Source organism: Giraffa tippelskirchi, chromosome 4 (genome assembly GCF_054371585.1).
Source record: "Giraffa tippelskirchi isolate mGirTip1 chromosome 4, T2T-mGirTip1v1.2.pri, whole genome shotgun sequence".
Taxonomy (NCBI): Eukaryota; Metazoa; Chordata; class Mammalia; order Artiodactyla; family Giraffidae; genus Giraffa; species Giraffa tippelskirchi.
In genome coordinates, this window is record NC_137278.1 from 183,045,143 (window position 1) to 183,069,373 (window position 24,231).

The 24,231-nt window shown below is 40.3% G+C and overlaps 1 protein-coding gene across 2 annotated transcripts in view; it reads left to right on the forward strand.

Annotated features, from left to right (window-relative positions):
- Window positions 1-24,231, forward strand: part of ST8SIA1 (ST8 alpha-N-acetyl-neuraminide alpha-2,8-sialyltransferase 1) — a 171,804-nt gene that overhangs the window by 42,966 nt on the left and 104,607 nt on the right. For both annotated transcript variants that reach the window (XM_081596594.1, XM_081596593.1), the window contains exon 2: window positions 14,852-14,996. In XM_081596594.1, the coding sequence (XP_081452720.1) occupies window positions 14,852-14,996 (145 nt within the window). The remainder of the gene's footprint in view (window positions 1-14,851; window positions 14,997-24,231) is intronic.

A 24,231-nucleotide genomic window follows, 5' to 3' on the forward strand; every position in this document is an offset into this window, starting at 1 on the left:
TTAACTGTTGCTGTCAACTCTCTCCATACTTTTCTATCTAGATAGGGTCAATGATATCCACAAAACAATTCAAAATTGAGTACGAATGTAGCGAACCTAGCAACAAGAAGAGGGATGATAGATGCTGCTGCTGCTGCTGCTAAGTCGCTTCAGTCGTGTCCGACTCTGTGCGACCCCATAGACAGCAGCCCACCAGGCTCCCCCATCCCTGGGATTCTCCAGGCAAGAACATTGGAGTGGGTTGCCATTTCCTTCTCCAATGCATGAAAGTGAATAGTGAAAGTGAAGTCGCTCAGTTGTGTCTGACTCTTTGCGACCCTATGGACTGCAGCCTACCAGGCTCCTCCGTCCATGGGATTGTCCAGGCAAGAGTACTGGAGTGGGGTGCCATTGCCTTCTCCGGGATGATAGATAGATGAAATGAAGATTGACTGCCTGATTGTTTTCACAACATGTTGCAGGTAAACTGAGTTGATACATTTGACCTAGACAACAAGGTGTATTCTCATCTATGGAAGTTTATAGGGTGGACATTTAAAAATAGACACTAGTTATGCAAATAGCTGACTTGTTTGTGGTTTGATTTGATATAGAGAAAGAAAATGTAACTCTAACTCCAAGGAGAAATCAGCTAACACATCCCTACATCTCTCCCAAATACTTGTTCCTTTAACCATACATTTAATGGAAACTAGCTGATGGTCAATTGAAGGTTGTTGACAACCTGAATGGCTGATATTCTGTGCTGAGTAAAGAGAGACCCATATGTTTTAGGCAAGCAGGTGGCACAGTTAATATTCTGGTAAGAAAATTGAGAATCCCTGGTTTGTGTTGTTGCACAGAATTCCATCCTGTGAAAAAGGGTCATAATGCAAAAGCCAAAATTTTTCTCAGAAAATAATTTTGAAAATGTTCATATACCAGAATGGTTATTCACTGAAATGCCAGGTGTGTGTGCCATAAATCATAGAAGAGACAGCCTGGTCTGGAAAAATGTTAGGACTAGTGCTTTAGTCCTGCACTGAAAGCAAAGCTGAGGTGAATCCAACAAACTTGATTCCTGGGCTTGAACTTTTAAAATTTACCAGTTAGGTCATCTTATGTTTGTTGGTTCAGTTTCCTAGTTTAGAAAAATCTGTACGGTTTGGAAGACTTACGTGGTTTCTATCACATTTGTCCCTTTTTGTTTGTTTTGCCTTCTAACTTCTTGCCATCTACACTTGTAATAGCCTTTATTTTCTCACTTCTTATCTTTCACAGAAAATAATCTCAGGCCTAGGCGTTATTAGAATAAGAAAAAAGTGGTTCTGAAGAGAGATGTTTTTATTTTCAGCATAATGACTTACATGCATCATGTAAGGATTATCACAATAAGTTTAGTGAGCATCCATCATCTCATAGCTACAACATTAAAGAAATAGAAAAAATATTTGTCCTTATGATGAGAGCTCTTAGGATTTACTCTTTTAACCTTTATGTATATCTGTGTTAATTATATTTATCATGTTGTACATTATATTCCTAATATTTATTTATCTTGTAACTGGAATTTTGTACATTTTGAAGAACCTTCATTCAATTGCCCTTTCCCCACTCTGTTGCCTCTGGAAACTGCAAATCTGATCTCTTTTTCTGTGAGTGTATTTTGTTTTTGAAGTATAATTGACCTAAAACAGTATGTTAGTTCCTGTTACACAGCATAGTAATGTGATATTTCTATACATTTCAAAATGCTTTCCACGGTAAGTCTAGTTACCATCTGTCACTATACAAAGATATTATGTAATTACTGTCTTCCCCATACTGTACATTATTTTTTAATTTTATCTTTTATTGAAGTATAGTTGATTTGCAGTGTTGTTTTGATTTCAGGTGTACAACAAACTCAGCTATATATATATATATATACACACACACACGCATGCGTGCTCAGTTGCTTCAGTTGTGTCCAACTCTCTGTGGCCCTATGGACTGTATCGTGTCAGGCTCCTCTATGGGTATTGTCCAGGCAAGAATACTGGAGTGGGTGGAGTAGGTTGCTTCCAGGGGTCTTCCTGACCTAGGTATTGAACCTGCACCTCTTATATCTCCTGCATTGGTAGGAGGGTTCTTTACCGCTTGCGCCACCTTGGAAGCCCATATATTTACATAAGTACGTATACTTAAGATTCTTTTTCCTTATAGGTTATTATAAAATACTGAGTATAGTTTCCTGTGCTGTACAGTAGACACTTATTGATAATCTGTTATAGCTATAGCAGCCCCACATTGTACATTTCATACCTGTGGCATTTATTTTGTAACTATGAGTCTGTACATCTTAATCTCCCTCACCTATTTCTCTCCTTTGCTGACCCCCTTTCCCTTCTGGCAACCACCTGTTTGTTCTCCATATCTATGAATCTCTTTCTATTTAGTTACATTTGTTCATTTGTTTTTATATTCCATATATAATTGAAATAATACAGTATTTGTCTTTCTCTGTCTGACTGATTTCACTTTTTAGCATAATACATTCTAGGTCCATCTGTGTTCTCACTAATGACAAGATTTCACTTTTTATGGTGGAGTAGTATTCCATTGTTGGAGAAGGAAATGGCAACCAGCTCTGGTATTATTGCCTGGGAAATCCCATGGACAGAGGAGCCTCATGGGCTATAGTCCATGGGGTTGCAAAAGAGTTGGATATGACTTAGCCGCTACACAACAACAATATCTGTTATATATATACACTACATCTTCTTCATCCATTTATCCATCAATGAGCACTTAGTTGCTTCCATATCTTGGCTATTGTAAATAATGCTGCAATGAACATAGGGTTGCATATAGCTTTTAGAATTAGTGTTTTCATTTTTCAGATAAATGCCCAGGAGTGGAATTGCTGGATCATATGATAGTTCAGTTTTTAACTTTCTGAGGAATCTCCATATCGTTTTCCATCGTGGCTGTGTCAGTTTACATTCTTACCAACAGTGTACGAGGGTTCCATTTTCTTCATGTCATCATTGATGCTTGTTATTTGTTGTCTCTTTGATGATAGCCATTCTAACAGATGTGAGGTGATATTTTATTGCAGTTTTGATTTGTATTTCTCTGATGATTAGTGATGTGGAACATCTTTTCATGTGCTTGTTGGCCATCTGTATGTCTTCTTTGGAAAAATGTCTATTTAGGTCCTTTGCCTATTTTTTAATTGGGATCTTTAATATTGAGTTGAATGTATCCTTTGTGTACTCTGGAATTCAACCCCTTATCATATATATTTCTTGAAAATATTTTCTCCCATTTAGTAAGCTGCCTTTTTGTTTCACTTTGCTATGCAAAACATTTTTTTTTAGTGTGATGTAGTTTCATTTACTTATTTTGGCTTTTGTTTCCTTTGTTTAAGGAAATATTGCTTAAAGACTGATACTGAAGTGCTTACTGCCTGTGTTTATTTCTAGCCATTTTTTGGTTTCAGGTCTACATTTAAGTCTTTAATCCATTTGTAGTTTATTTTTTATGTAGTGTGAGAAAATAGTCCAGTTTGATTATTGTGCATGTAGCTGTCCAGTTTTCCCAACACCATTTAATGAAGAGGCTGTCTTTTTCCCACTGTTTATACTTACCATCTTTGTCATAGACTAATTGATCATTTAAATGTGGGTTTATTTCTGAGCTCTCTATTCTGTTCCATAGATATGTGTATCTGTTTTTCATCAGTGTTATGCTGTTTTGATTACTGTAGCTTTGTAGTATAGTTTGAAATCAGGAATATCTCCAACTTTGTTCTCTTTTATCAAGATTACTTTGCTATTTGGGCTATTTTTTGTATTCCCTACAAATTTTAGAATTGTTTGTTCTAGTTCTGTGAAAAACACCATTGGTGTTTTGATAATGATTACATTGAGTCTGCAGATTGTGTTCAGGTGTATAGTCACTTTAACATTATTAATTCTTCCAGTCCATGAACACAGTATATCTGTTACTTTGTGTCATCTTCAACTTCTTTTCATCAGTGTCTTATAGTTTTCCAAGTAAGTCTTTTATCTCCTTAGTTAGATTTATTCTCAAGTATTTTATTCTTTTTGATATGCTTGTACATGGAATTTTTTCTTGATTTCTCTTTATGATAATTTATTTTAGTTATTAGAAATGCAGTAAATTTTTGTTTATTGACTTTGTATCTTGCAACTTTGCTGAATTCCTTGATAAGTTCTATTAATTTTTTGGTGATGTCTTTAGGATTTTCTATGTATAGTGTCATGTCATCTGCAATCAGTGACAATTTTACTTCTTCCTTTTTGATTTGGATTCCTGTGATTTTTTTCCCGTTGTCTGATTGTTGTTGCTAGGAACAAAAAGAGGGATAAAATCCAAAAAAGTTTGTATAATAGATCTTCTCATACCTAAGTTTGATGTTAAATGATTATGAAAGGAGTCAAAATTAGAGGGCTTAATCAAGTGAAATTTCTCTGGATAAGAGAGAGGTGATGGAGAAAAGGCCAGCTTTGGGGTTTAGTTCAGTTCAGTTCAGTTCAGTCGCTCAGTCTGTCTGACTCTTTGTGACCCCATGGATCACAGCATGCCAGGCCTCCCTGTCCATCACCAACTCCTGGAGTATACTCAAACTCATCTCCATTGAGTTGGTGATGCCATCCAACCATCTCATCCTCTGTTGTCCCCTTCTCCTCCTGCCTTCAATCTTTCCCAGCATCAGGGTCTTTTCCAGTGAGTCAGCTCTTTGCATCAGGTGGCCAAAGTATTGGAGTTTCAGCTTCAACATCAGTCCTTCCAATAGTCTAGAGGAAATGATAGAATTGTATCCAGGGGAAAGACAGATATTCAGTGGGAGACTTTATGAAGTTTCTGTTGTGTGGTGACCCAGCCCCCTCCATTACAACTTCAGTAAAATCCAAATATTTATATGATTTTTGGAGTTGGATTTATTCTTGACGATCTTTGTATGATGCCACAAGAAGTTTGGTGGTGAGGACAGATTCTGCCCCTTTCACTGGAGTAAAAGCCGTGTACACAATCTGACCCGATCCCTCTTCCGTGAACCCCTCTCCCCAACCCACAGTCTAGCTTCGTTGGTTTCCTTCGTGTTCTTTGAACGTACCAGGGTCACTCTTGCCTTGAGACTTTTGTACTTGTTTGTTCTCCCCAAGTGCTTTCTCTGGGATATCCTGGATATCTATATGACTTACTTTCCTCACCTCCTTCTGAGTAAACTCAGTTACCCAGTGAGGACTTACTTAGCCCCCTGTTGAAAACTACACCCCACCCCTTACCCACATACTTTATCTATCATTTGTCTATCTTCTCCGTTAGAATTTACAAGGGCAAAGTATTCCCACCTCTCCTTTTCCCAGCTCCCATTCTGGCTATAGTGCCTGGAATAGCACTGGGCACATAGAAAATGCTCCATAAATATTTATCGAGTGAGTCAAATAATGAATGCTGGTCAAAGGAGTCTATTCAGTTTCAGTTACCAAAAAAGCAAACAGGTGATTCTCAAAGGATAATATTAGAGTTTTTCTAGTTGTATAGATAAATAAGCATAAGTAGGAAGATTGCAGGTAAGCACTTATTGAGATTCTTCCTGGAAAAATTTATGCTTTTCAGTTCAAATAATCATACGTACTTGTTAAGCACATTACAGAACAAATATGTATTTGGGAAAACCAGATCATCTTTGAAATACTTGTTTTCCAAAAGTTCCTTCCTTAAAGTCTGCTCTGCCTGTGGTAGAGAAATGTAAATTACATGTGGCATAAATTGACCTCTCTTTGGAGTACTTTTTCCTTATTATGCAGTTATTTCAAATGTGAAGAATAAAATGCCGCTAAATAAAAGATAGCTTGCCATATCAAGTAGTACGCAAGAGTTGTTTTTCCCTGTTTTTGTAGTCCTGGCAAATTATATAGAAGATTGATCTTTGAGAAGCTTTTTTATTATATCTGTGGCAAACATTATTTTAAGCAATAATCTCGTGAAAGTAATTCTCCTCCACACCATTCAAGAGAATTTTGCAGAGAAATAAAATGAATACAGATCTCTCCCCTGTATTGAGGGGGTATTGTGAATCTCTTATGTCAGGGATCTAAGCCATCTAGGGGACCGTGCTGTGGGCAGATGTGGTCTTTGCCACAGAGATGGCATTGTCACCACCTGCTCCTGTGTCTGCTGCGGGCAGGGCCCTGCTGTTCGTTCACTTCAGAGCAACTTCGTCTAGTGCTTATTCCAGATCCTGGACTCTCCGTCAGCAGTGACTCCTGATTTTTAAACTCGCTTTGGAATGGGTAGTTTCAGACACAGATTTCTTTACGTTAGGGCAAAAAACAACTTTAGGGTGGTCCAAACTCTACCTGCCATAGTCTCTGAGAAATCTGTGATTGACATATATAGAATAAGAAACTTGTCTGATTTCTCTTAGGCCATTAGATTCTGCACTTAAAGAAAGGCCCTCTTTTATAGGACGCCCTGTTTATCTTCTACTCTTAATGAGGTGAACATATAATTTATCATCCAAATAGGGACATGTTTGGGAATAGAAGGGGGATAACTATTAATAATTATATCTAGAAAGCAATCATAACCTCAGATCATGGGAAACAAGCAGAATCATATGGTCCCTGACTGGTAAGGAGAATGAAATGAATACTTATGGAAACCATATAATGTGCTAAGCATTTTATATATATTACCCCACTTTCAAAACCTTCCTCTGATGTGGTTATGTAGGCACATTTTTAGCAATGAATCTGGGCTCTGTGACATTAACCCAAGGAGTTAACATATACTAATCTAAAAGGAATTTTAAGAACTCAGAACAGTTTACAATAAGAACCATTGATTGAATGGAGGAAATGGATTAGATACACATTATGGCCAAAAGCCAAATGTTAAAATCAATACTTGACTGAAGTCAGGTAGCATTAGAATAGAAAGAACTTTTTGGAGGCAAGATTAAAATCTGAAAACTTATCTAACATTTTAGAAGTCAAATTTTGAAAGTTTGACAGTGGTGAAGGAAACAGAATATATCGGCGCCTTTCACTGATGGAGCACTCCTGTGGTCCCTGTGCTGCAGGCCTGGAATCCCAAAGGCATGCTCACTTTGATCAGAGTAATGTTTGTCAGTGCACAGTGTAAGGAACTTGGGATTCACCCATCATCAAACCCTAAAAATCCTGAATCTGCTGCTACTGAAAATGTTTACTCACCTATAGCAGCTATTTTGTCAGGCTTTTGTTTTTTGGTCTCCATAGACTAAAACTGTGAAGAATTGACTTCTTCAATTTGGATTTTGACAAGTGGGAGCAAAATGTGCATTGAGGTTCTCTTGATTCTCTAACGTTTTATATTTTCTTTTCTTCCTACTTGTAATTTATTCATCCAGTTGATCAGCATATATTAAGCACCTATTTGGTGTCTTAGTCACCATATAAGGAGATGGGGACACAGCAGTGAACAAAGACAAAAGTCTTTGCCCTCAAGGAGTTTAAATCGTGGGACTCGGGGAGACAGACAAGTGAAACTATAGATAGAACGTATAATGTATAGGGACTTCCCTGGTGGTCCAGTGGCTAAGACTCCATGCTCTGAGTGCAGGGGGGGCCTGGGTTCGATCCCTGTTCAGGAAACTAGATCCCACATGCTGCAACTAACACTTGATGCAGGTAAGCAAATAAATATTAAAAAAAAAAAAAGCATACAGTATTAAGTGCTTTTAAGTAGAATAAAGCAATTAAGAAGGATATGAGGAATTCTCTGTTATGACTGGGTCATGATGATTTCTCATGATGTTTATGGGGTTTTTTATTTTCATGAAATTTTTAGGGGCAGATTTGGCATTTGACGATCTTGCATATGAAGAATTCCCAACTAGGGCTTTTTTTCCCTGAACAATTCACTATCTAAATATAATTAAATAACTAAAAATCAAATATAGTTCTTAAAGGTTATTTTGTTTAATATTTTGAATGCTAGTATATCAAGTAATTATATCAAGATTTGTATTTTCATGTAATCTCAACTCTGTTATACTGCCTTATATTATTATGTAAAATTTTATAAATATTTATTGGCCAAAAAATGCAGTATTTTCCTTAAAGTTATCTTCTAAGCACACTTAATATTTCCTCTGACAATTTATTCTCTTCTGTAATCAGTGATCCTTCATAACTTTTGTATATAAAATTAATCGCTCTCACAATAAATTTATTATTGCAGCATTTTCCTCTTGCAATATTAAAGATACATTTATTTATGCTTCACCTAATGGATAGAATTTGAACATAGAAAGCACATAAGGAAATCTTCACTCCATTTACTCCTAGGTTGCTTACAGAATTTTAAATCACACACAGTTATAAACAGTAAACTTTTATGACATTTCCTGTTTGGGTTACTTCAATACCCTGTTTAGGTATAATGGTGAAGGGAGTGATCACACAAGCCTTTGTCACATACATGTTCAGGGAGGCCAGAGATGGCATTGAGTCAGATGGTTAGCTGAGTCTAAAGCTGAACTCTTTAGAGGTGGAACTCTTCTTCAAGTTTGCTTTCTCAAATTCAGTTCTTCCTCAGAAGGGGCACAATAGTGTCAGTCCCTGGAGTGGGAGCTTCCCAGCCTTCATCGTGTCTGGTGACTAGAGCAATGAACATGGCATCTAAGAGATCTTAGCAGGGTTCACATTGCTTTGTTGTTCAGTTGCTCAGTCGTGTCCGACTCTTTGCAACCCCATGGACTGCAGCACACCAGGCTTCCCCGTCTTTCATCATCTCCTGGAATTTGCTCAAACTCAAGTCCATTGAGTTGATGATGCCATCCAGCCATCTCATCCTCTGTCACCCCCTTCTCCTTTTGGTTTCAGTCTTTCCCAGCATTAAGGTATTTTCCAATGAGTCAGCTCTTCGCATCAGGTGGCCAAAGTATTGGAGCTTCAGCTTCAGCATTTGTCCTTCTAATGAATATTCAGAGTTGATTTCCTTTAGGATTGACTGGTTTAATCTCCTTGCTGCCCCAGGGACTCTCAAGAGTCTTCTTCAACACCACAGTTGAAAAGCATCAATTCAGCGCTTAGCTTTCTTTATGGTTCACCTCTCACGTCCATACATGACTACTGGAAAAATCATAGCTTTGTCGGCAAAGTGATGTGTCTTCTTTTTAATATGCTGTCTAGGTTTGTCATAACTTTTCTTCCAAGGAGCAAGCGTCTTTTAATTTCATGGCTGCAGTCACTTTCCGCAGTGATTTTGGAGCCCAAGAAAATAAAGTCTGTCACTGTTTCCATTTTTTCCCCGTCTATTTGCCATGAAATGATGGGACAAGATGCCATGGTCTTAGTTTTTTGAATGTTGAGTTTTAAGCCAGCTTTTTCACTCTCCCCTTTTACTTTCATCGGGAGGCTCTTTAGTTCCTCTTTGCTTTCTGCTATAACTGGGTGTTATTAACTGAGTGATTGAGTTTTCACTCTTTTTGGCTGTTAGACTCTCAGTCTTTCTGGCACAGTAAGCCAATACGGTCCTTTTGGCTTTGTTGATAGGCATATCTTTCACTGGTAGGCGATGAGAACCTGAGTGAGTTTTTAGCAAGTGGCTCCTAGTTACTTAACTTCACAAAGCAACTATAGTGTCATTCGTAGGAGTTCTGCTGAAGCTTGAATTCAAATAATAAAAACCACTTGCATTTAACTCCAATACTCACCTTACACTCAACTGGTAAAAATTAATAATCTGAAGATTTAAACTTGAACATAAAAATGGATTTACTTTTACCATTTTAACCCTGCAATTTTATTGCCTGCCACAAAAATTGGGCTTCCTAAGTGGCACTAGTGGTAAAGAACTGGCTTGCCAATGCAGGAGACATAAGAGACATAGGTTTGGTCCCTGGGTTGTGAAGATCCCCTGGAGGAGGGCATGGCAACTCACTCCAGTATTCTTGCCTGGAGAATCCCATGGACAGAGGAGCCTGGTGGACCATAGTCCAGAGAGTCACAAAGAGTTGGACATGACTGAAGCAACTTTGCTCGCAGGCACAAGAGAAGCAAAGAATAGGCAGCATCAGTGCCAAGCATGAAGAAGGGGGTGGGAATGAAAATTGCTAAACATTCTAAAAGCTGGTATGTGTCTTCCCTCCAGGATCACCTGCAGGTTGGCAGGAGGTGAAGCTCAACTTTCTTTTCCCCCAAACCTAGCAGTGTTAAGCAAGAGCTCAGTAAAAATTATTGCTACCACTACCCTGATTCCCACTCCTACTGCTGGGAGAACTATTTCAACTTCTGCTTTTGCTTCTGTGGTTATATAGCCATATAGCTGGTGAGCTCGTGGGGCCCTTCTCAGGCATGCGGGTGGGGTGAACACACTTCTATGTTGTAGTCTCTTTTCAGCCACCTTCTAGACAATGGGCCTGACAGACAGAAGATGCAGAGGCACTCGGGGTAGAGGATGGAGGGAAAAGTTCATAAGTTTATACGAAAAGCACTCCCATACTGCAAATGGTGCAATGATTATTATGAATTTGAATTCATAATTCTTTCTTGAATTTTTAAAAGTATTTGTATGCATGTGATGCTTTCTATTTTTTGTCCAGTGTTTGGTTTCCCTCCTCAAGGTGTAGTTGCCCTGAGCATGATGATGCTGTAGGAAAAGGTGTGAATTTGAGTCTGTCTAAACACACAATTTGATTGATAGTTAAGCAAACATTTATTAACCTCATGAACTTGACTTGAGCAAGTCTCTTGGCCCCAGCTTCGGTTTCATTGTCTGTAAATTTAGGATAATGTAATCAGCTCTATCTTAGTTTTTTATGAGGATGAAAAGAGGAAGCCAGTGTAAAGTGCTATGTAAGTGGCTAGGACACTTACATATCACTCTACACTGATAAAGATTAAATGGGGTCTTATTATGTAGCTGGGACAAATTTTTCTTCTGAATTTTCTGTAGCACTTTGTACTGAATAGCAGGTTTAGCTTGGTCTGGAGGCGAGAGCTATGGTCTGGCTGAAAGTACCAGACATGAAGTGAAAAGACCTGGGAGCAAAGCCATTCTCCACCCTGCTTCACTATTTATTTGCCCCAAGTTGAATTACTGAAAGAAAGAATCCTAAAGCTATGTAGCTCCAAGGTCACTCGCTGTGAGAATTAAGTAGGAAAAGATCTAGGAAGGCACCTAGCATGTTTGGCTGGTGTTTAGAAAGCATTTCTTCAGGGAAGAGAAAGATAAGGGTGAGTCAAAATGGTCCTGAATAGGCAGCCTTGCAGAGAGGAAAAAGCATGTCCCGCAATGGCCCTAATACCGTTTCCTCAGATGTGAATTGGGACTAATAATAATAGTGCTAATCACTTAGTTGTGTCTGACTCTTTGAGAATGCATGGACTGTAGCCTGCCAGGCTCCTCTGTCCATGGAATTCTCCAGGCAAGAATACTGGAGTGGATTGCCATTTCCTTCTCCAGGGGTTCTTCCTGACCCAGGAATTGAACCCAGGTCTCCTGCATCGCAGGCAGATTCTTTACCTTCTGAGACACCAGGAAAGCCCATGTATTCCCTTAATTATCTCTTAGGACCACTCTAAGAACTAAAAGGTATTCCATTTCTGGTTATTTCCATTTAACCAGAAAAGGATTAAGGGCTCAAAAATTTCCTCACCTCACAAAGCTCAGAGTCATGCCTAAGATAATTCTCCTAATTTTTATTTGTTATTTTATTTTATCATTTACTGTGCTGGGTCTCGTTGCTGTGCAAGGGCTTTCTCTAGTTGCCCCTCTGCGGTGAGTGGGTGGCTACTCTAGTTACGGTGCGTGGGCTTCTCACTGCATTGGCTTCTCTTGTTGCAGGGCACAGGCTCACTTTCCCCGAGCCATGTGGGATCTTAGTTCCCAGATCAGGGATTGAACCCGGGTCCCTTGCACTGGCAGGTGGACTCTCAACTGCTGGACCGCCAGGGAAGTCCACAATTCTCATTTTTAAAGACAGTCTTAAGCCATGTCTCATTCTATGTTAATTGATGATAGTACCCAGGATGCTCTTTTGAGAAAATGAAGGCAATTCACTGTAAAACTTTCCTGCCTCTGTTCAGGCTGCCTTTTGGGTAATGAAACACAATAGGAATTATTGAACATGGAGGAGGCAAGAGAAGAGGGGCACTTGGGGGAAATGGGATGATGATGTAGGAGCAAGAGGGACACAGATGCTAGCAAATGTGAAAGAAGAAGGCCACCTTCCCCAGACCCCAACCCTGTCCTTTCTGTTGAAACCTTTGTGAAGTTTCCCTGGTGCCAACCAAAAAACACCAGAGAAAGCACCAGGTGGCGGGAAGAACCCCAGACTATGATTCGGTTTAGTTGTCTCTGCGTTGAGCTTGAACTTGGACTACAATGCTGCACCTGTATGTCCTTGGGGGAATTCCCAAGAATAGTTTCTGAGACCATTTCTGAAGCCTAGTAACATTCCTGGGTTATAGAGTTAGTAAGTTGCAGAACCAGGTTTTGAACCCAAGTACAGTTGCCCGCAAATCCTCATCCTCAGATTTTGCATCCAAGAATTCAACTGATGGGTGGATAGAAAGTATTTGGAAAAACTAAAAATGCCAAAAGATCTAAAAAGCAAACTTGAATTTGCTGCACACTGGTCACTATTTAATGGCATTTACATTGTCTTTATAACTATTTACATAATGCTTGTATTGAATTAGGTATGATAAGTAATCTAGAGATGATTTAGGGTACAGGGAATGATGTGTGTAGGTTATCTGCAAACACTGTGCCATTTTATGTAAGGGTCTTGAGCATCCTTGGGGTTTGGTATTTAGGTGGAGGGGGGTTACAGAACCAACCCTGTGAGACCGAGCATGACTATATTCCAATTACCTGCCACTTTTCAGCTCCAAGCTTGGGTACCACTGGTGGCTAAAGATATCTGAGCAGGCAAGTCTACTTGGGGGTGCCATTCAGAAGTGGTTTATGTCAGCAGTTTATTTTATTGGTCCTTCTAGAAGTGGAACTGGGGAATAAGCTCTTTTATTCCTGAAAGCTCAGTGAGGAAACAGAGTTGGTTTCTGACAGGCTTTGAATTTGAGGAGAATGTAAAGATTGGCTAGTAGAATAGTGGCCTCCATGTGAAGGACCAGCAGAGGAACAGCTGTGAGCCATCCCAGGAGGGTGGATGGGGGAGACCCAGGAGACCCTGGTGTTTCAGAGATAAAGGGAGTAAGGAAGGAGTTGAACCTCTGCCAAGTCCCGGTGCTCAGCTACGTCCCACCCTACTGAGAGGTCAGACAAAACAAGAACAGGAAAAGCTCACGAGATTTACCAGTTGGAATGCAGATTGCTTCATCAGTGCCTGAAATCACATCCCTCATCTCATTCAGTTCCTGTTCACAGAGATTTCCCAGGGCTCGTTCTTGGATCACATCCTCAGTTTTGGGGGGTGTACCCTTTTTAGGGCCAATCTGTGTTTTTCCTACTCTGTACAGCTCTCCTAAAGTCCCTGGTCTCTGAAAGTCACCACTTGATGGTTAAATCACCATGAAGAGATGTTAGCCATCCAAGCCTTGGATATTTAAATCCATCAGTCTGCAATTACAATGATTATTTTTGCTTTCAAACACATTTCAGCTGCATATGAGAGCTGATATTTTTCTTTGTTTCTGTTTAGTTATATCAGTTTCAGGTGTACGGCCTTATAATTTGACACCTGTATACACTACAAATTGATCACCACCACAAATCTAATTACCATCCATCACCAGAGAGGTGACCCCCTTCACTCATTTCACCCATCCCCCAGCCTCTTTCCCTTCTGGTAACCACTAATCTGATCTCTGTAACTGTGAGTTAGTTTTTGTTTTATTTTGGTTTTTCATTTGTTTTTGTAGATTCCACCTGTGAATGAAATCAGTCTTTCTCTGTCTGACTTATGTCACTAAGCATAATACCTTCAAGGGTCATCTGTGTTGCAGATGGCAGGATTTCATTCTTTTTTATGACTGAGTAGATTTCTGTGGTGTACCACATCTTCTTTACCATTCGTCCATCGATGGACACTTAAGTTGTTTTTATACCTTGGCTGTCGTAAATACTGGAGAAGGAAATGGCAACCCACTCCAATATTCTTGTCTTGGAAATCCCATGGACAGAGGAACCTGGTGGGCTACAGTCCTGCAGTCCATGGACTCGCAAAGAATCGGACACGACCGAGCATGCACACGATTACGTGATTGTTAATTCAGTTGACCCTTGAACAATATGGGTTCGAACTGCTGTAAGATTCACTTCTACATGTTTTTTTTTTTTCCAATAAATACATATAGTACCGCACAATGTGAGGTTGGTTGAATCCATGGATGCAGAACTTCAAATATGGAGGGCTGACTGTGGAACTTGAACATCTGTGGGTTTTAGTGTCTGAGGCAGATCTTGAAACCAGTTCCCTGCATATACCAAGGGAGAACTTTAATGCTGTAGTGAACATAGGGAATGCATATATCTCATTTTCAAATTAGTGTTTTTGTGCGCATGTGATAAATACCCAGAAATGGAATAGCTGGGTCACATGGTAGTTCTAGTCTTAATTTTCTGAGGCATCTCCATACTGTTTTCCATAGTGGTTGCACCAATTTACAATCCTACCGCCTGATGTCTTTTCTTCTGAAACTTTTTAAAATATTATGAAATATTCCAGTCATGCATTCCGATGGCTGGAAGGGTGAATAAATAGTTGTCTAATCACCCTAGAGACACAGATGCTTTTGTGAGCTGGTGCTGAGGTAAGGCTGCACATCTCTGTGGGAATGACAAGTGAATGAGTCTGCTGCTCACTTAACCTGCCGTTCTTTTCTTTCTCCATTTTCTCTCCTAGGAAACAGATGGAAGACTGCTGTGACCCTGCCCATCTCTTTGCTATGACTAAAATGAATTCCCCCATGGGGAAAAGCCTGTGGTACGATGGGGAGTTTTTATACTCATTCACCATTGACAATTCAACTTATTCTCTCTTCCCTCAGGTTAGTAAAGAGTTTACTGCCTTTCAATATAGTTTCTTATATGTCTTGATATTATAGGAAAGGGATCATTGACCTTTTCTTACTAATCAGATCTACTTCTTTTCATCTTCTTTCTTCTAAAAAAAAATTTATTTATTTACTTATGACTGTGCTGGGTTTTCATTGCTTTCTCTTGTTGCACATCACCAGCTCTAGGCATGCAGGCTTCAGTAGTTGTGGCTCACAGGCTTAGTTGCCCTGTGGCATCTTCCCGGACCAGGGATCAAACTTGTGTCTCCTGCCTTAGCAGGCAGATTCTTAACCACTGGACCACCAGAGAAGTCCGTGTTCTCTTCTTAATTATAAATTCTTCCCTTTATAACTGTCATTTGTGTGTGTGTGTGTGTGTGTGTGTGTGTGTGTGTGTGTGTGTTTGAAGAAGTCAAATGGTGTTTTGATACAGGGGCAGCAGCAGGATAGTATAGAATAACAGATTTCCTAGCGCTTCTGATTTGAGTCATATGAGACTGAAGGAGGCAAGCAGAGAAGGAGGTGAGGTCTGGAAACTGTGGAATTCTAGTGTTTTGAGGTTGGCTGTGGAATGATCTTGAAGATTTGCAATACTGGAATGTTATCTTAAGGCTGGTATTGCTCTCGGGGAGTGGGGACCATATGGTCAGAAGTTGCTTCTTAGAGCTTGTGAATCTTAACCCTGTGGTTAGATTACTGCTCTGAAGTGGAGGAGTGGTGGTGATGGAGAGAGAATATCTGACCACTTTTGAAGTGGCCTCAATCAAGCTTTGCTCCCTTAATGTTTTTCTCTGTGGTTTTCCAAGCACTGAAATCAAATGTTTTATTAAAATAGATCTATGTAGCAACGGACTTTCCCGGTTGCTTAGTGGTAAAGAATCTGCCTGCAATGCAGAAGACACAGGAGATATGGGTTTGCTCCCTGGGTTGGGAAGATCCCCTGGAGGAGGGCATGACAACCCACTCCAGTATTCTTGCCTGGAAAATCCCATGGACAGAGGAGCCTGGTGGGCTACAGTCTATGGGGCTGCAGAGTCAGACACAACTGAAGCAATTTAGCACAGCACAGAGCATCTATGTAGCAAGTGAGGGGGAAAGAAAGGAAATCTTTATTTCTAGGGAACCCTAGAAATCATTAGGTGAATGAAGGAGTAGGAGTCATGAGGTGGCTCCTGAAATTACTTAGAACAAGAAGGTACTGCCGTTATTGTGGTTTAGAGATTAGAAAAACACAGTGGCCACTGCCATTAGCAGAAACAGGCCCCAGGAAGTTGTTTCAACTCACCTCCTCCCTCCAGACCTTCCTCAAGTGCATCTAATGGGTAAGATTAATTTGCATCCAGAACACTAGTTGCAGAGACATCCAAGAGAGGCAGTTTTTTTTAAAGCAGCCAAGCTTTAGCAGGAAGTTAGTAAAAGAGTGGAATTGAAGTTGAGTAAGCCAATTTGCAGTATCTTCTTTGTGCAAAAACTGATACCAACTTGCTATGAAATAAAGATGAGATAAGGAAGCAATCTCCTTTAACAGCCCATCAAATAGAAAAATATTTAAAGAAATCTAAAATAAGATTTTATAGATGAAGGCTTTCAGTCATACTAACTGACTCTGTGCTAGGAAATAGATTTGAAGAAAAGAAATGATTAAAGAAATACAAACTAACCTCCCATCTTATCTGTAAGTTGCAGCAGTAAGATAGCAGGAAACAGTGTCCTTTTCAAGTGCGTGCACATGAATTCTGTGTCTCTTCCGGCCAGCTGCGAGATCAAGGAACCATCTCTGAATAATAAAGGAAAAGTGCTTTTTTCTTAGAAAGCGTTAAGCCATTATATCACTGTGTGTGCACAGTCATTCCAGCGGCCTAAACCAGTTCAATTGGTGGACTTGAAAAAAAAAAGTTACATATGTGTTCTTCTGATGAGATTCTGAAATGACTAATTTATAGAAACCCTGGAAAATCAGTTTGTAGCAACACAAAGGGTATATATCCCTGGGCCCTCTTGTTTCTTAGTGAAAGAATTCTAGTTTGTTATCAGGAAGCTAAATTGTCAGTTAATTGTTAGGCTTCATTCATGCTCCCGGTGGGAAGAAAGTGGCATGTGCTCAATTAGGCAGAAATGCAGGTGAGTGATCTGGGCTCCATGTTGTCAATTGAGTATAACATCTATCCTTTCCCTGTATTTTAGCAAAATAATGCTAAATCACTCTTTCTCTAACTATGTATAGCTTTATATTACACTTTTAATTATATATTTTAATGTATTTATTTTAATTATGTATTATACTTCTTCCCTAAAGCCTCAATGTAAGTTAGCCATCATTATTATTGGTATTATTCCTTTGCCCATTTTTATCCACTGGCTTTTATTGTTGTTGCCGAGGCGCAATTCAAGACTATGTGTTTGATGTGGAAAGTAACAGGTCCTGAATCAAGGTGGAGGGTTCACAGAGGCCTTGCAGAGATGGTGTGTATTTTGTTATTACAGTTAGTGGCTTCTTATTTGTACATCTTACAACTTCCCATGGCTTTATTATCTGCTGCTGCTGCTGTTTAGTCACTAGGTCATGCCCGACTCTTTTGCAACCCCACAGACTGTAGCTCACCAGCTTCTCTGTCCATAGGATTTCCCAGGCAAGAATACTGGAGTGGCCATTTCCTCCTCCAGGGGATCTTCCTGATCCAGGGTTCAAACCTGCGATTTCAGCGTCTCCTGCTTGGCAGGCGGATTCTTTACCACTGAGCCACCTGGAAAGCCTGGCTTTAATTTATTCAGTTTCACCTCCTATGCAATTATCTGCATAATTATCTATCACAGTTTTCTAAAATTCTTTACTTGCTGATTTCAATACTATCTTGTGAGGTTTTGTGGAAACTCATTTTTGTGCCTCGTACAGTGCTTTGCACTCAGTGTAGATGTTCATTTCTAGCTGCTCACGGTTTCCAAGATCTCCTTGGAAACATCCCACCTGGACTGGACCACTGCTCTACTCTGGCTTGAACTACAGGAGACCAAGCAGGACAGTTTGATGTAGTTGTTTCCAAATGGCTCTATAAGTGTATTTTGATGAGATACTTCTTGATTATTATTAGGTATGAGGTGGTGCAGTGATAAAGAATCCACCTGCCAATGCAGGAGCTTCAGGAGATGTAGGTTCAATCCTTAGGTCAAGAAGATCCCCTGGAGTAGGAAATGGCAACCCACTCCAGTATTCTTGACTGGGAAATTTCATGGACAGAGGAGCCTGGCGGGCTATAGTCCTTGGGGTCGCAAAGAGTTGGACACGACTGAGCATGCATGCATGTACCCTTTAGACATGAAGGGCTGAATTTTAATCTTTATGTGGGTTTTCTAGAATATACTGTGTGTGTGTGTGTTTGGAGGGGAAGGTGTGTTGGTAGGTGTTCCTACTTTGAGAATACTTTAGGATCCCTCCATCCCCTGGGTTGGAATCAACTCCTTGCTCTACCTGTCTCTTTGAAGCCTGCATGGCCCATATTTGTAGATAATAATGAATAAATACTATTTTGGGGCTTTCCTAGTAGCTCAGCTGATTAAGAATCCACCTGTAGTGCAGGAGACCCCGGTTCGATTCCTGAGTCGGAAATCTCCACTGGAGAAGGGATAGGCTACCCACTCCAGAATTCTTGGGCTTCCTTGGTGGCTCAGCTGGTAAAGAATCCGCCTGCAACGAGGGAGACCTGGGTTCAATCCCTGATTTGGGAAGATCCCCTGGAGAAGGGAGTGGCTACCCACTCCAGTATTCTGATATTCTGGGCTGGAGAATTCCATAGACTATACAGTCCATAGGGGTCGCAAAGAGTCGGACATGACTGAGCGACTTTCACTTTCACTTGGCTTAAAGCATATCTTTGCCCAGAAAGAGCATAAATTTCTTTGGGAATGAGTGAGGAAGTAGCAGGAATGTTAGAAACCACAACTGTGCTAATATAATCTGAGAAATATGTTTCTTTGGTGTAATAAAAACAGGATCAGCCTACCATTCTCTCACATTGTGCTGGATAGTCATGTGATAAACATCACAAACTAGATGAGTCATTTTTTCCTCAAAATATCCACCCAAGGCCATGTGTAAAGAATCACATAATTAATGCAGCTCAAACAGACACTCATTTCCAGTTTCTCTGGTTGCCGTAGACTTCCACTTGGCCTCGATCCACCATACCCTTGGCCCATGGGAAACCCAGCAGGACATGTTGAAGCAGTTTTGTCAAAATGACTTTGTTAAAATGAAAATACACATTTTTATTTTCCTTCCGAGTACTGTGCTTAATAGAATCCTCTGAGCTTCTGGACACACAGCAATTTTTTTTTTTCTCCTAACAAAATTTAGATTCAACTGTATGATCTATGGCTTTCGGTAATTCAGCTTTTTTACTTACCGATATGATGGTAGTCATTTTCCAAACACATACCATTTCAACTGAAGGAAACTTAAGAGACTAATGTTTGGTGGGCATAGATGTTTGCCAAGCCAATGTTGGTTCATGCTGTCAGACTAGGGTTTGGCTAAACTTTGGACCTCTTATGATTCCCCATTGCTTTATTATCAAATTTCTCCAATTCTGACACAGGGGCTTAACCAAATAGGTACTTATTTATCTCAAGCAGTAATTCGAAATTAGGTGAGTAGTTTAAGGCTGGGTGGTGGCCACACAGTGCCATCTAGTTCTCAGGCTCCTGCTTGAACAGGCTTAGCTGATGGCCAAGTAACCCAGATTTGATCCAGGATCCCTGTAGGATGGAGAGAAAACAGAAGAGGAAAATATGGACAGACTCCTGCTGACGTGCCAGTGATCAGGACTGAATCTCATGGCTGTGTCTAACCAAAAGAGAGTCTAGGAAATTTTAGTATTTCAGCTCTGGACAAATGCACTCCATGTGCTGACCTGTGCATGCATGCTAAGCCGTTTCAGGACTCTTTCTGACCCCTTGGACTGTAGCCCACCAGGCTGCTGTGTCCATGGGATTCTCCAGGCAAAATCACTGGAGTGGGTTGTCATGCCCTCCTCCAGGGGATCTTGCCAATCCAGGGATCAAACCCGTGTCTCTTATGTCTTCTATATTGGCAGGCAGATTCTTTACCACTAGTGCCACCTGAGAAGCCGTGTGTTGACCTGCACTATCTGCCTTAGTTTTTTTCACATGTTAGCTCACTTTATCCTGTGATGGTTACCGTGGTCTTCATTTCATATGTGAAACTGAGAACTGAGATGGGCTAAATAACTTACTCATGATTCTAGAGATTGCAAGTGGAGGGCTGACATGTAAAACCTGGCCCATCTGATTTCTAATGTATTATTGTTTATTCTCTTTTTTTTTTCATCTTGAAAAATCACAGGTTCTGGCGATTTATTGTTAGGTTATATCAGTCACCTTGAAACCATTTTAAGTTTTTTACTTTCCTTAGATGAATATTCTTAAAGAAAATGGAGAAATTCTTTTTGTAGCTATTTGAGAGAAAAAAAAAATAGAGTATAGACATGCAGGCTCTAGGGTCTCCTGCAGCACTGTAGTTTCCCTTTGACTTTGAGTGCCTTTATGGCCCACTTAGGAAGGAGAAATAAGACTAGTCCCTTTATTTTGGTTTCTATTAAATGGGTTCTTGGGCCCAATTCCAATGTATGTGACTGGAGACTTCCCCACATCACCAAGCAATTCTCAGACACCAACTGGTGGTCTTACAATTCAGCTCAATTCTGACACTACATACCTGGAATTAGCATCAGATTCCAAGGACTAAGAGACGCGGGTTTGATCCCTGAGTCAGGAAGGTGCCCTGGAGGCAGGCATGGCAACCCACTCTAGTATTCTTGCCTAGTATTCATGGGCAGAGGAGCCTGGTGGGCCACAGTTCATGAGGTTGCAAAGAGAGGACACAACTGAAGCGACTTAGCACGCACACCAAGGGCTCAGTCCAATAAGACTGCTCTCCACTTCAAACATCAGTGGCAAGCCCAGGTTATGGCTTGTGCTTTTGACTGACAGACTATGCATTGGAGGTTCCAGTGACTCCAACTCAGGCTGCCAGTCGCAAGTCCAGGTGTTATCCTGATTGACTTCTGGCTGACCCTGTATAAATCAGAGGTTCCTACGACCTCCTTCGTGTGTTCCGTGAGTTTGCTGGAACTGCTCACAGAACTCAAGGAATCGTTTACTCGCTCCATTACAGATTTATTACAAAGGCTGTTAGAGGATACAGATCAACAGCCTGATGAAGAGTTACATAGGGCAGTGTCCCCAACAAAGGAGCTTCTGTTCTTGGGGACCTTGGGGCCTTGCTTGGTGGCAAGCGGAAGCACCCTGTTTTCACAACCTGGAAGTTCTCTGAACCTCATCCTTCGGGTGTTTTATGATGGTTTTATTATGTCAGCATGATTGATTAGCACATTGACCATTGGTATTTGATTCAACCTCTAGCCACTGTCCTCTCCCTGGAGATCCAGGGAGTGAGACTGAAACTTGCAGTCCTCTGTTCATGATGAGCTCCCTTGACAGCCAGCCCCTGTCCTTGGGTGGTTTCCAAAAGTGACCTTCATTAACATAAATCCAGTTGTGGTGTGAAGGGGCACCAAGACACCCGTTTCACCTTTATGGGTCTGAAGGAGTTTCAGGAACTGGGGTCAAGAGACCAAATATTATAAAAGATGCTCCCTTCACTCATATTACTCAGGAAATTCCAAGGGTTTGGGGAGCCACAAGGCAGGAATTGTGGACGAAGACCAAATATCTTTCAGAAACGTATTTTGGTCATCTGAATGACCAAATATATTTGTTCCTTATAAATCACATCACATCTGTCATAGAGAAATCCAGGTTCTCAGAGGGAAGCACTTTATTCTTTGTACATGGCTTCTTTATTATAGGAATCCAGAACACGATTCCACTGCCATTAACTACCTCAGGGCATTTATTCTGTCATCATTGGTTGAATGCCAGTGTTAGAGAAATATGTAGGGAATAGAATCTAAAGATCTGGGTTTTAGACCTGGCCTTTCTATGATGGTATTTGTCATCTCAGGCAAGTCATTAGTGGTTGTAACTATTCTCAGCCTGAATTTTAGAATTTTCAATTTGGGATTGATAATACCTGGTGTTCATATTTCAGTGTTCTTATGAGAAACAAAGTTAAAGTGAGATTAGGGATGTAAAAGTACTTTGTAATGAATGCACTATGCAAACATATAATAATGTTACTTTTATTATCTTTTTAAGCATTTATGGCATGTGAGCATTTCTTAGGAATTTTGGTAATAAAGGAACCAGTTGGGGAGTGGAAGCACTAGAAAAGGGGTCAGTTTTCCATGCTGGTGAGTGGTGAGGAGATAAATCTGTTGAGTCTGGGATTTAGGGAAATATAAAGGAGTAATAGAGAATGCCTCAGACTCTGGCAAGTCAGACATTTGTATCATTATAGTTGGGTAATAATGATGAGATGCTGAAATGTGATGTGAGAAATATGCAATGTGAGAAACATTATTAATTTCTAGTGAATTAAGATTCTGTGTCTAAACAGTAGATTAGCTACTGTTCCTCATACTGTTCTATAACTGAGAAGATAAGGAGAGTGGGTCATCCTAGGATTTCCACATGTCTGTTATCCTCAGAGGAGAGGAAAGCACAAGATTAGAAGTGAGTTGTGGATGAATCTAGAGTCTGTCATTCAGTGTGAAGTAAGTCAGAAAGAGAAAAAACAAATATGGAATATAGCACATATATTGGGGCTTCCCTGGTGGCTCAGTGCTAAAGAATCTGCCTGCCAATGGAGTTAATGCGGGTTTTATCCCTTGGTTGAGAAGATCCCCTGGAGCAGAAAATGGCAACAGACTCCAGTATTCTTGCCTGGGAAATCCCATGGACAGAGAAACCTGATGGGCTACAGTCCATGGGGTCGCAAAAAAGTCAGGCATCACTTAGTGACTCAACAACAACAACACATATATGTGGAATCTGAAAGAATGGTACTGATGAACCTATTTGCAGGACAGGAATAGAGACAGAGAAATAGAGAACAGACTTGTGGACGCAACGAGGGGAGAGGGTGGGACTAATTGGGAGATTAGGATTGATATATATACACTACACTACCATTTGTAAGACAGATAGCTAGTGGGAGCCTGCTGTATAGCACAGAGAGCTTGGCTCCGTGCTCTGTGATAACCTAGAGAGGTGGGATGGGGGCCGGTCTCAAGAGAGAGGAGATAGATGTATACATATAGCCAATTCACATTGTGGTACAGCAGAAACTAACACAACATTGTAAAGCAATTATACTCCAATTAAAATAAATGTAAAAGGAAAAAAAAAGAAGTGAGTTGCCCCACAGAGTAGTTGAATGTAAACTGAAAGACGTGTTTGTCTTTCAAACTTAAAAATAATTACAAATTAAGATCTTTCTCTAATGAAAATTGGGCTTCCGTGGTGGCTCAGATGGTAAAGACTCTGCCTGCAATGCTAGGAGATCTGGGCTGGATCCCTGGGTGGGGAAGATCCCCTGGAGGAGGAAATGGCAACCCACTCCAGTATTCTTGCCTGGAGAATCCTATGGACAGAGGAACCTGGCAGGCTACAGTCCAGGGAGTTGCAAAGAGTTGGACATGACTGAGCAACAAACACTTTGACTTTTCTAATGAAAATTGTCACAGGTTGTCTGTGGTTGAAAATAAAATGAAAATGAGGTGTAATGAGTGGTCTATCTTACCATGGTGTGGACCTTTCTAAAATGTTTGACAGTGTGTAAAATTTAGTGCAAAGACTGATCATGGCTCAGGCTTGCAACTTCCTGGAAACAGTTGAAAAGGCTGCATGGCACCAGTTACCACTGAGTCAGATCTCATCCGCAGGTCTGATGGGAGCAGTAACTCTTTTCATGAGGTTTGCATGTTCCATAGAATATTTTCTTCTTAGATTTGGTTGACATGACAGGGTGTTTTCCTGCAGAGAAAGCTGGTATATCTTTGTTTTTCTTCAGCTCGTGTCTTTATCTTGGTCCTTCTTATGGGCCAATGTCCAGATGTAGAGAGGCATTTCTGATTTTGATTTCATTTTGAGCTTTTGTTTTCATACCATGAAGCCTCTGTTTCTTTTTTGCTCTTGATGTGCTCATTTGCACTTCTTAACTCTATTAGGGATCTCTTAACTGCATAAAGACACATTTGATTAACTTAGAGCATATCAACACCGAATTTTCTCTGACTTAATTAATTTG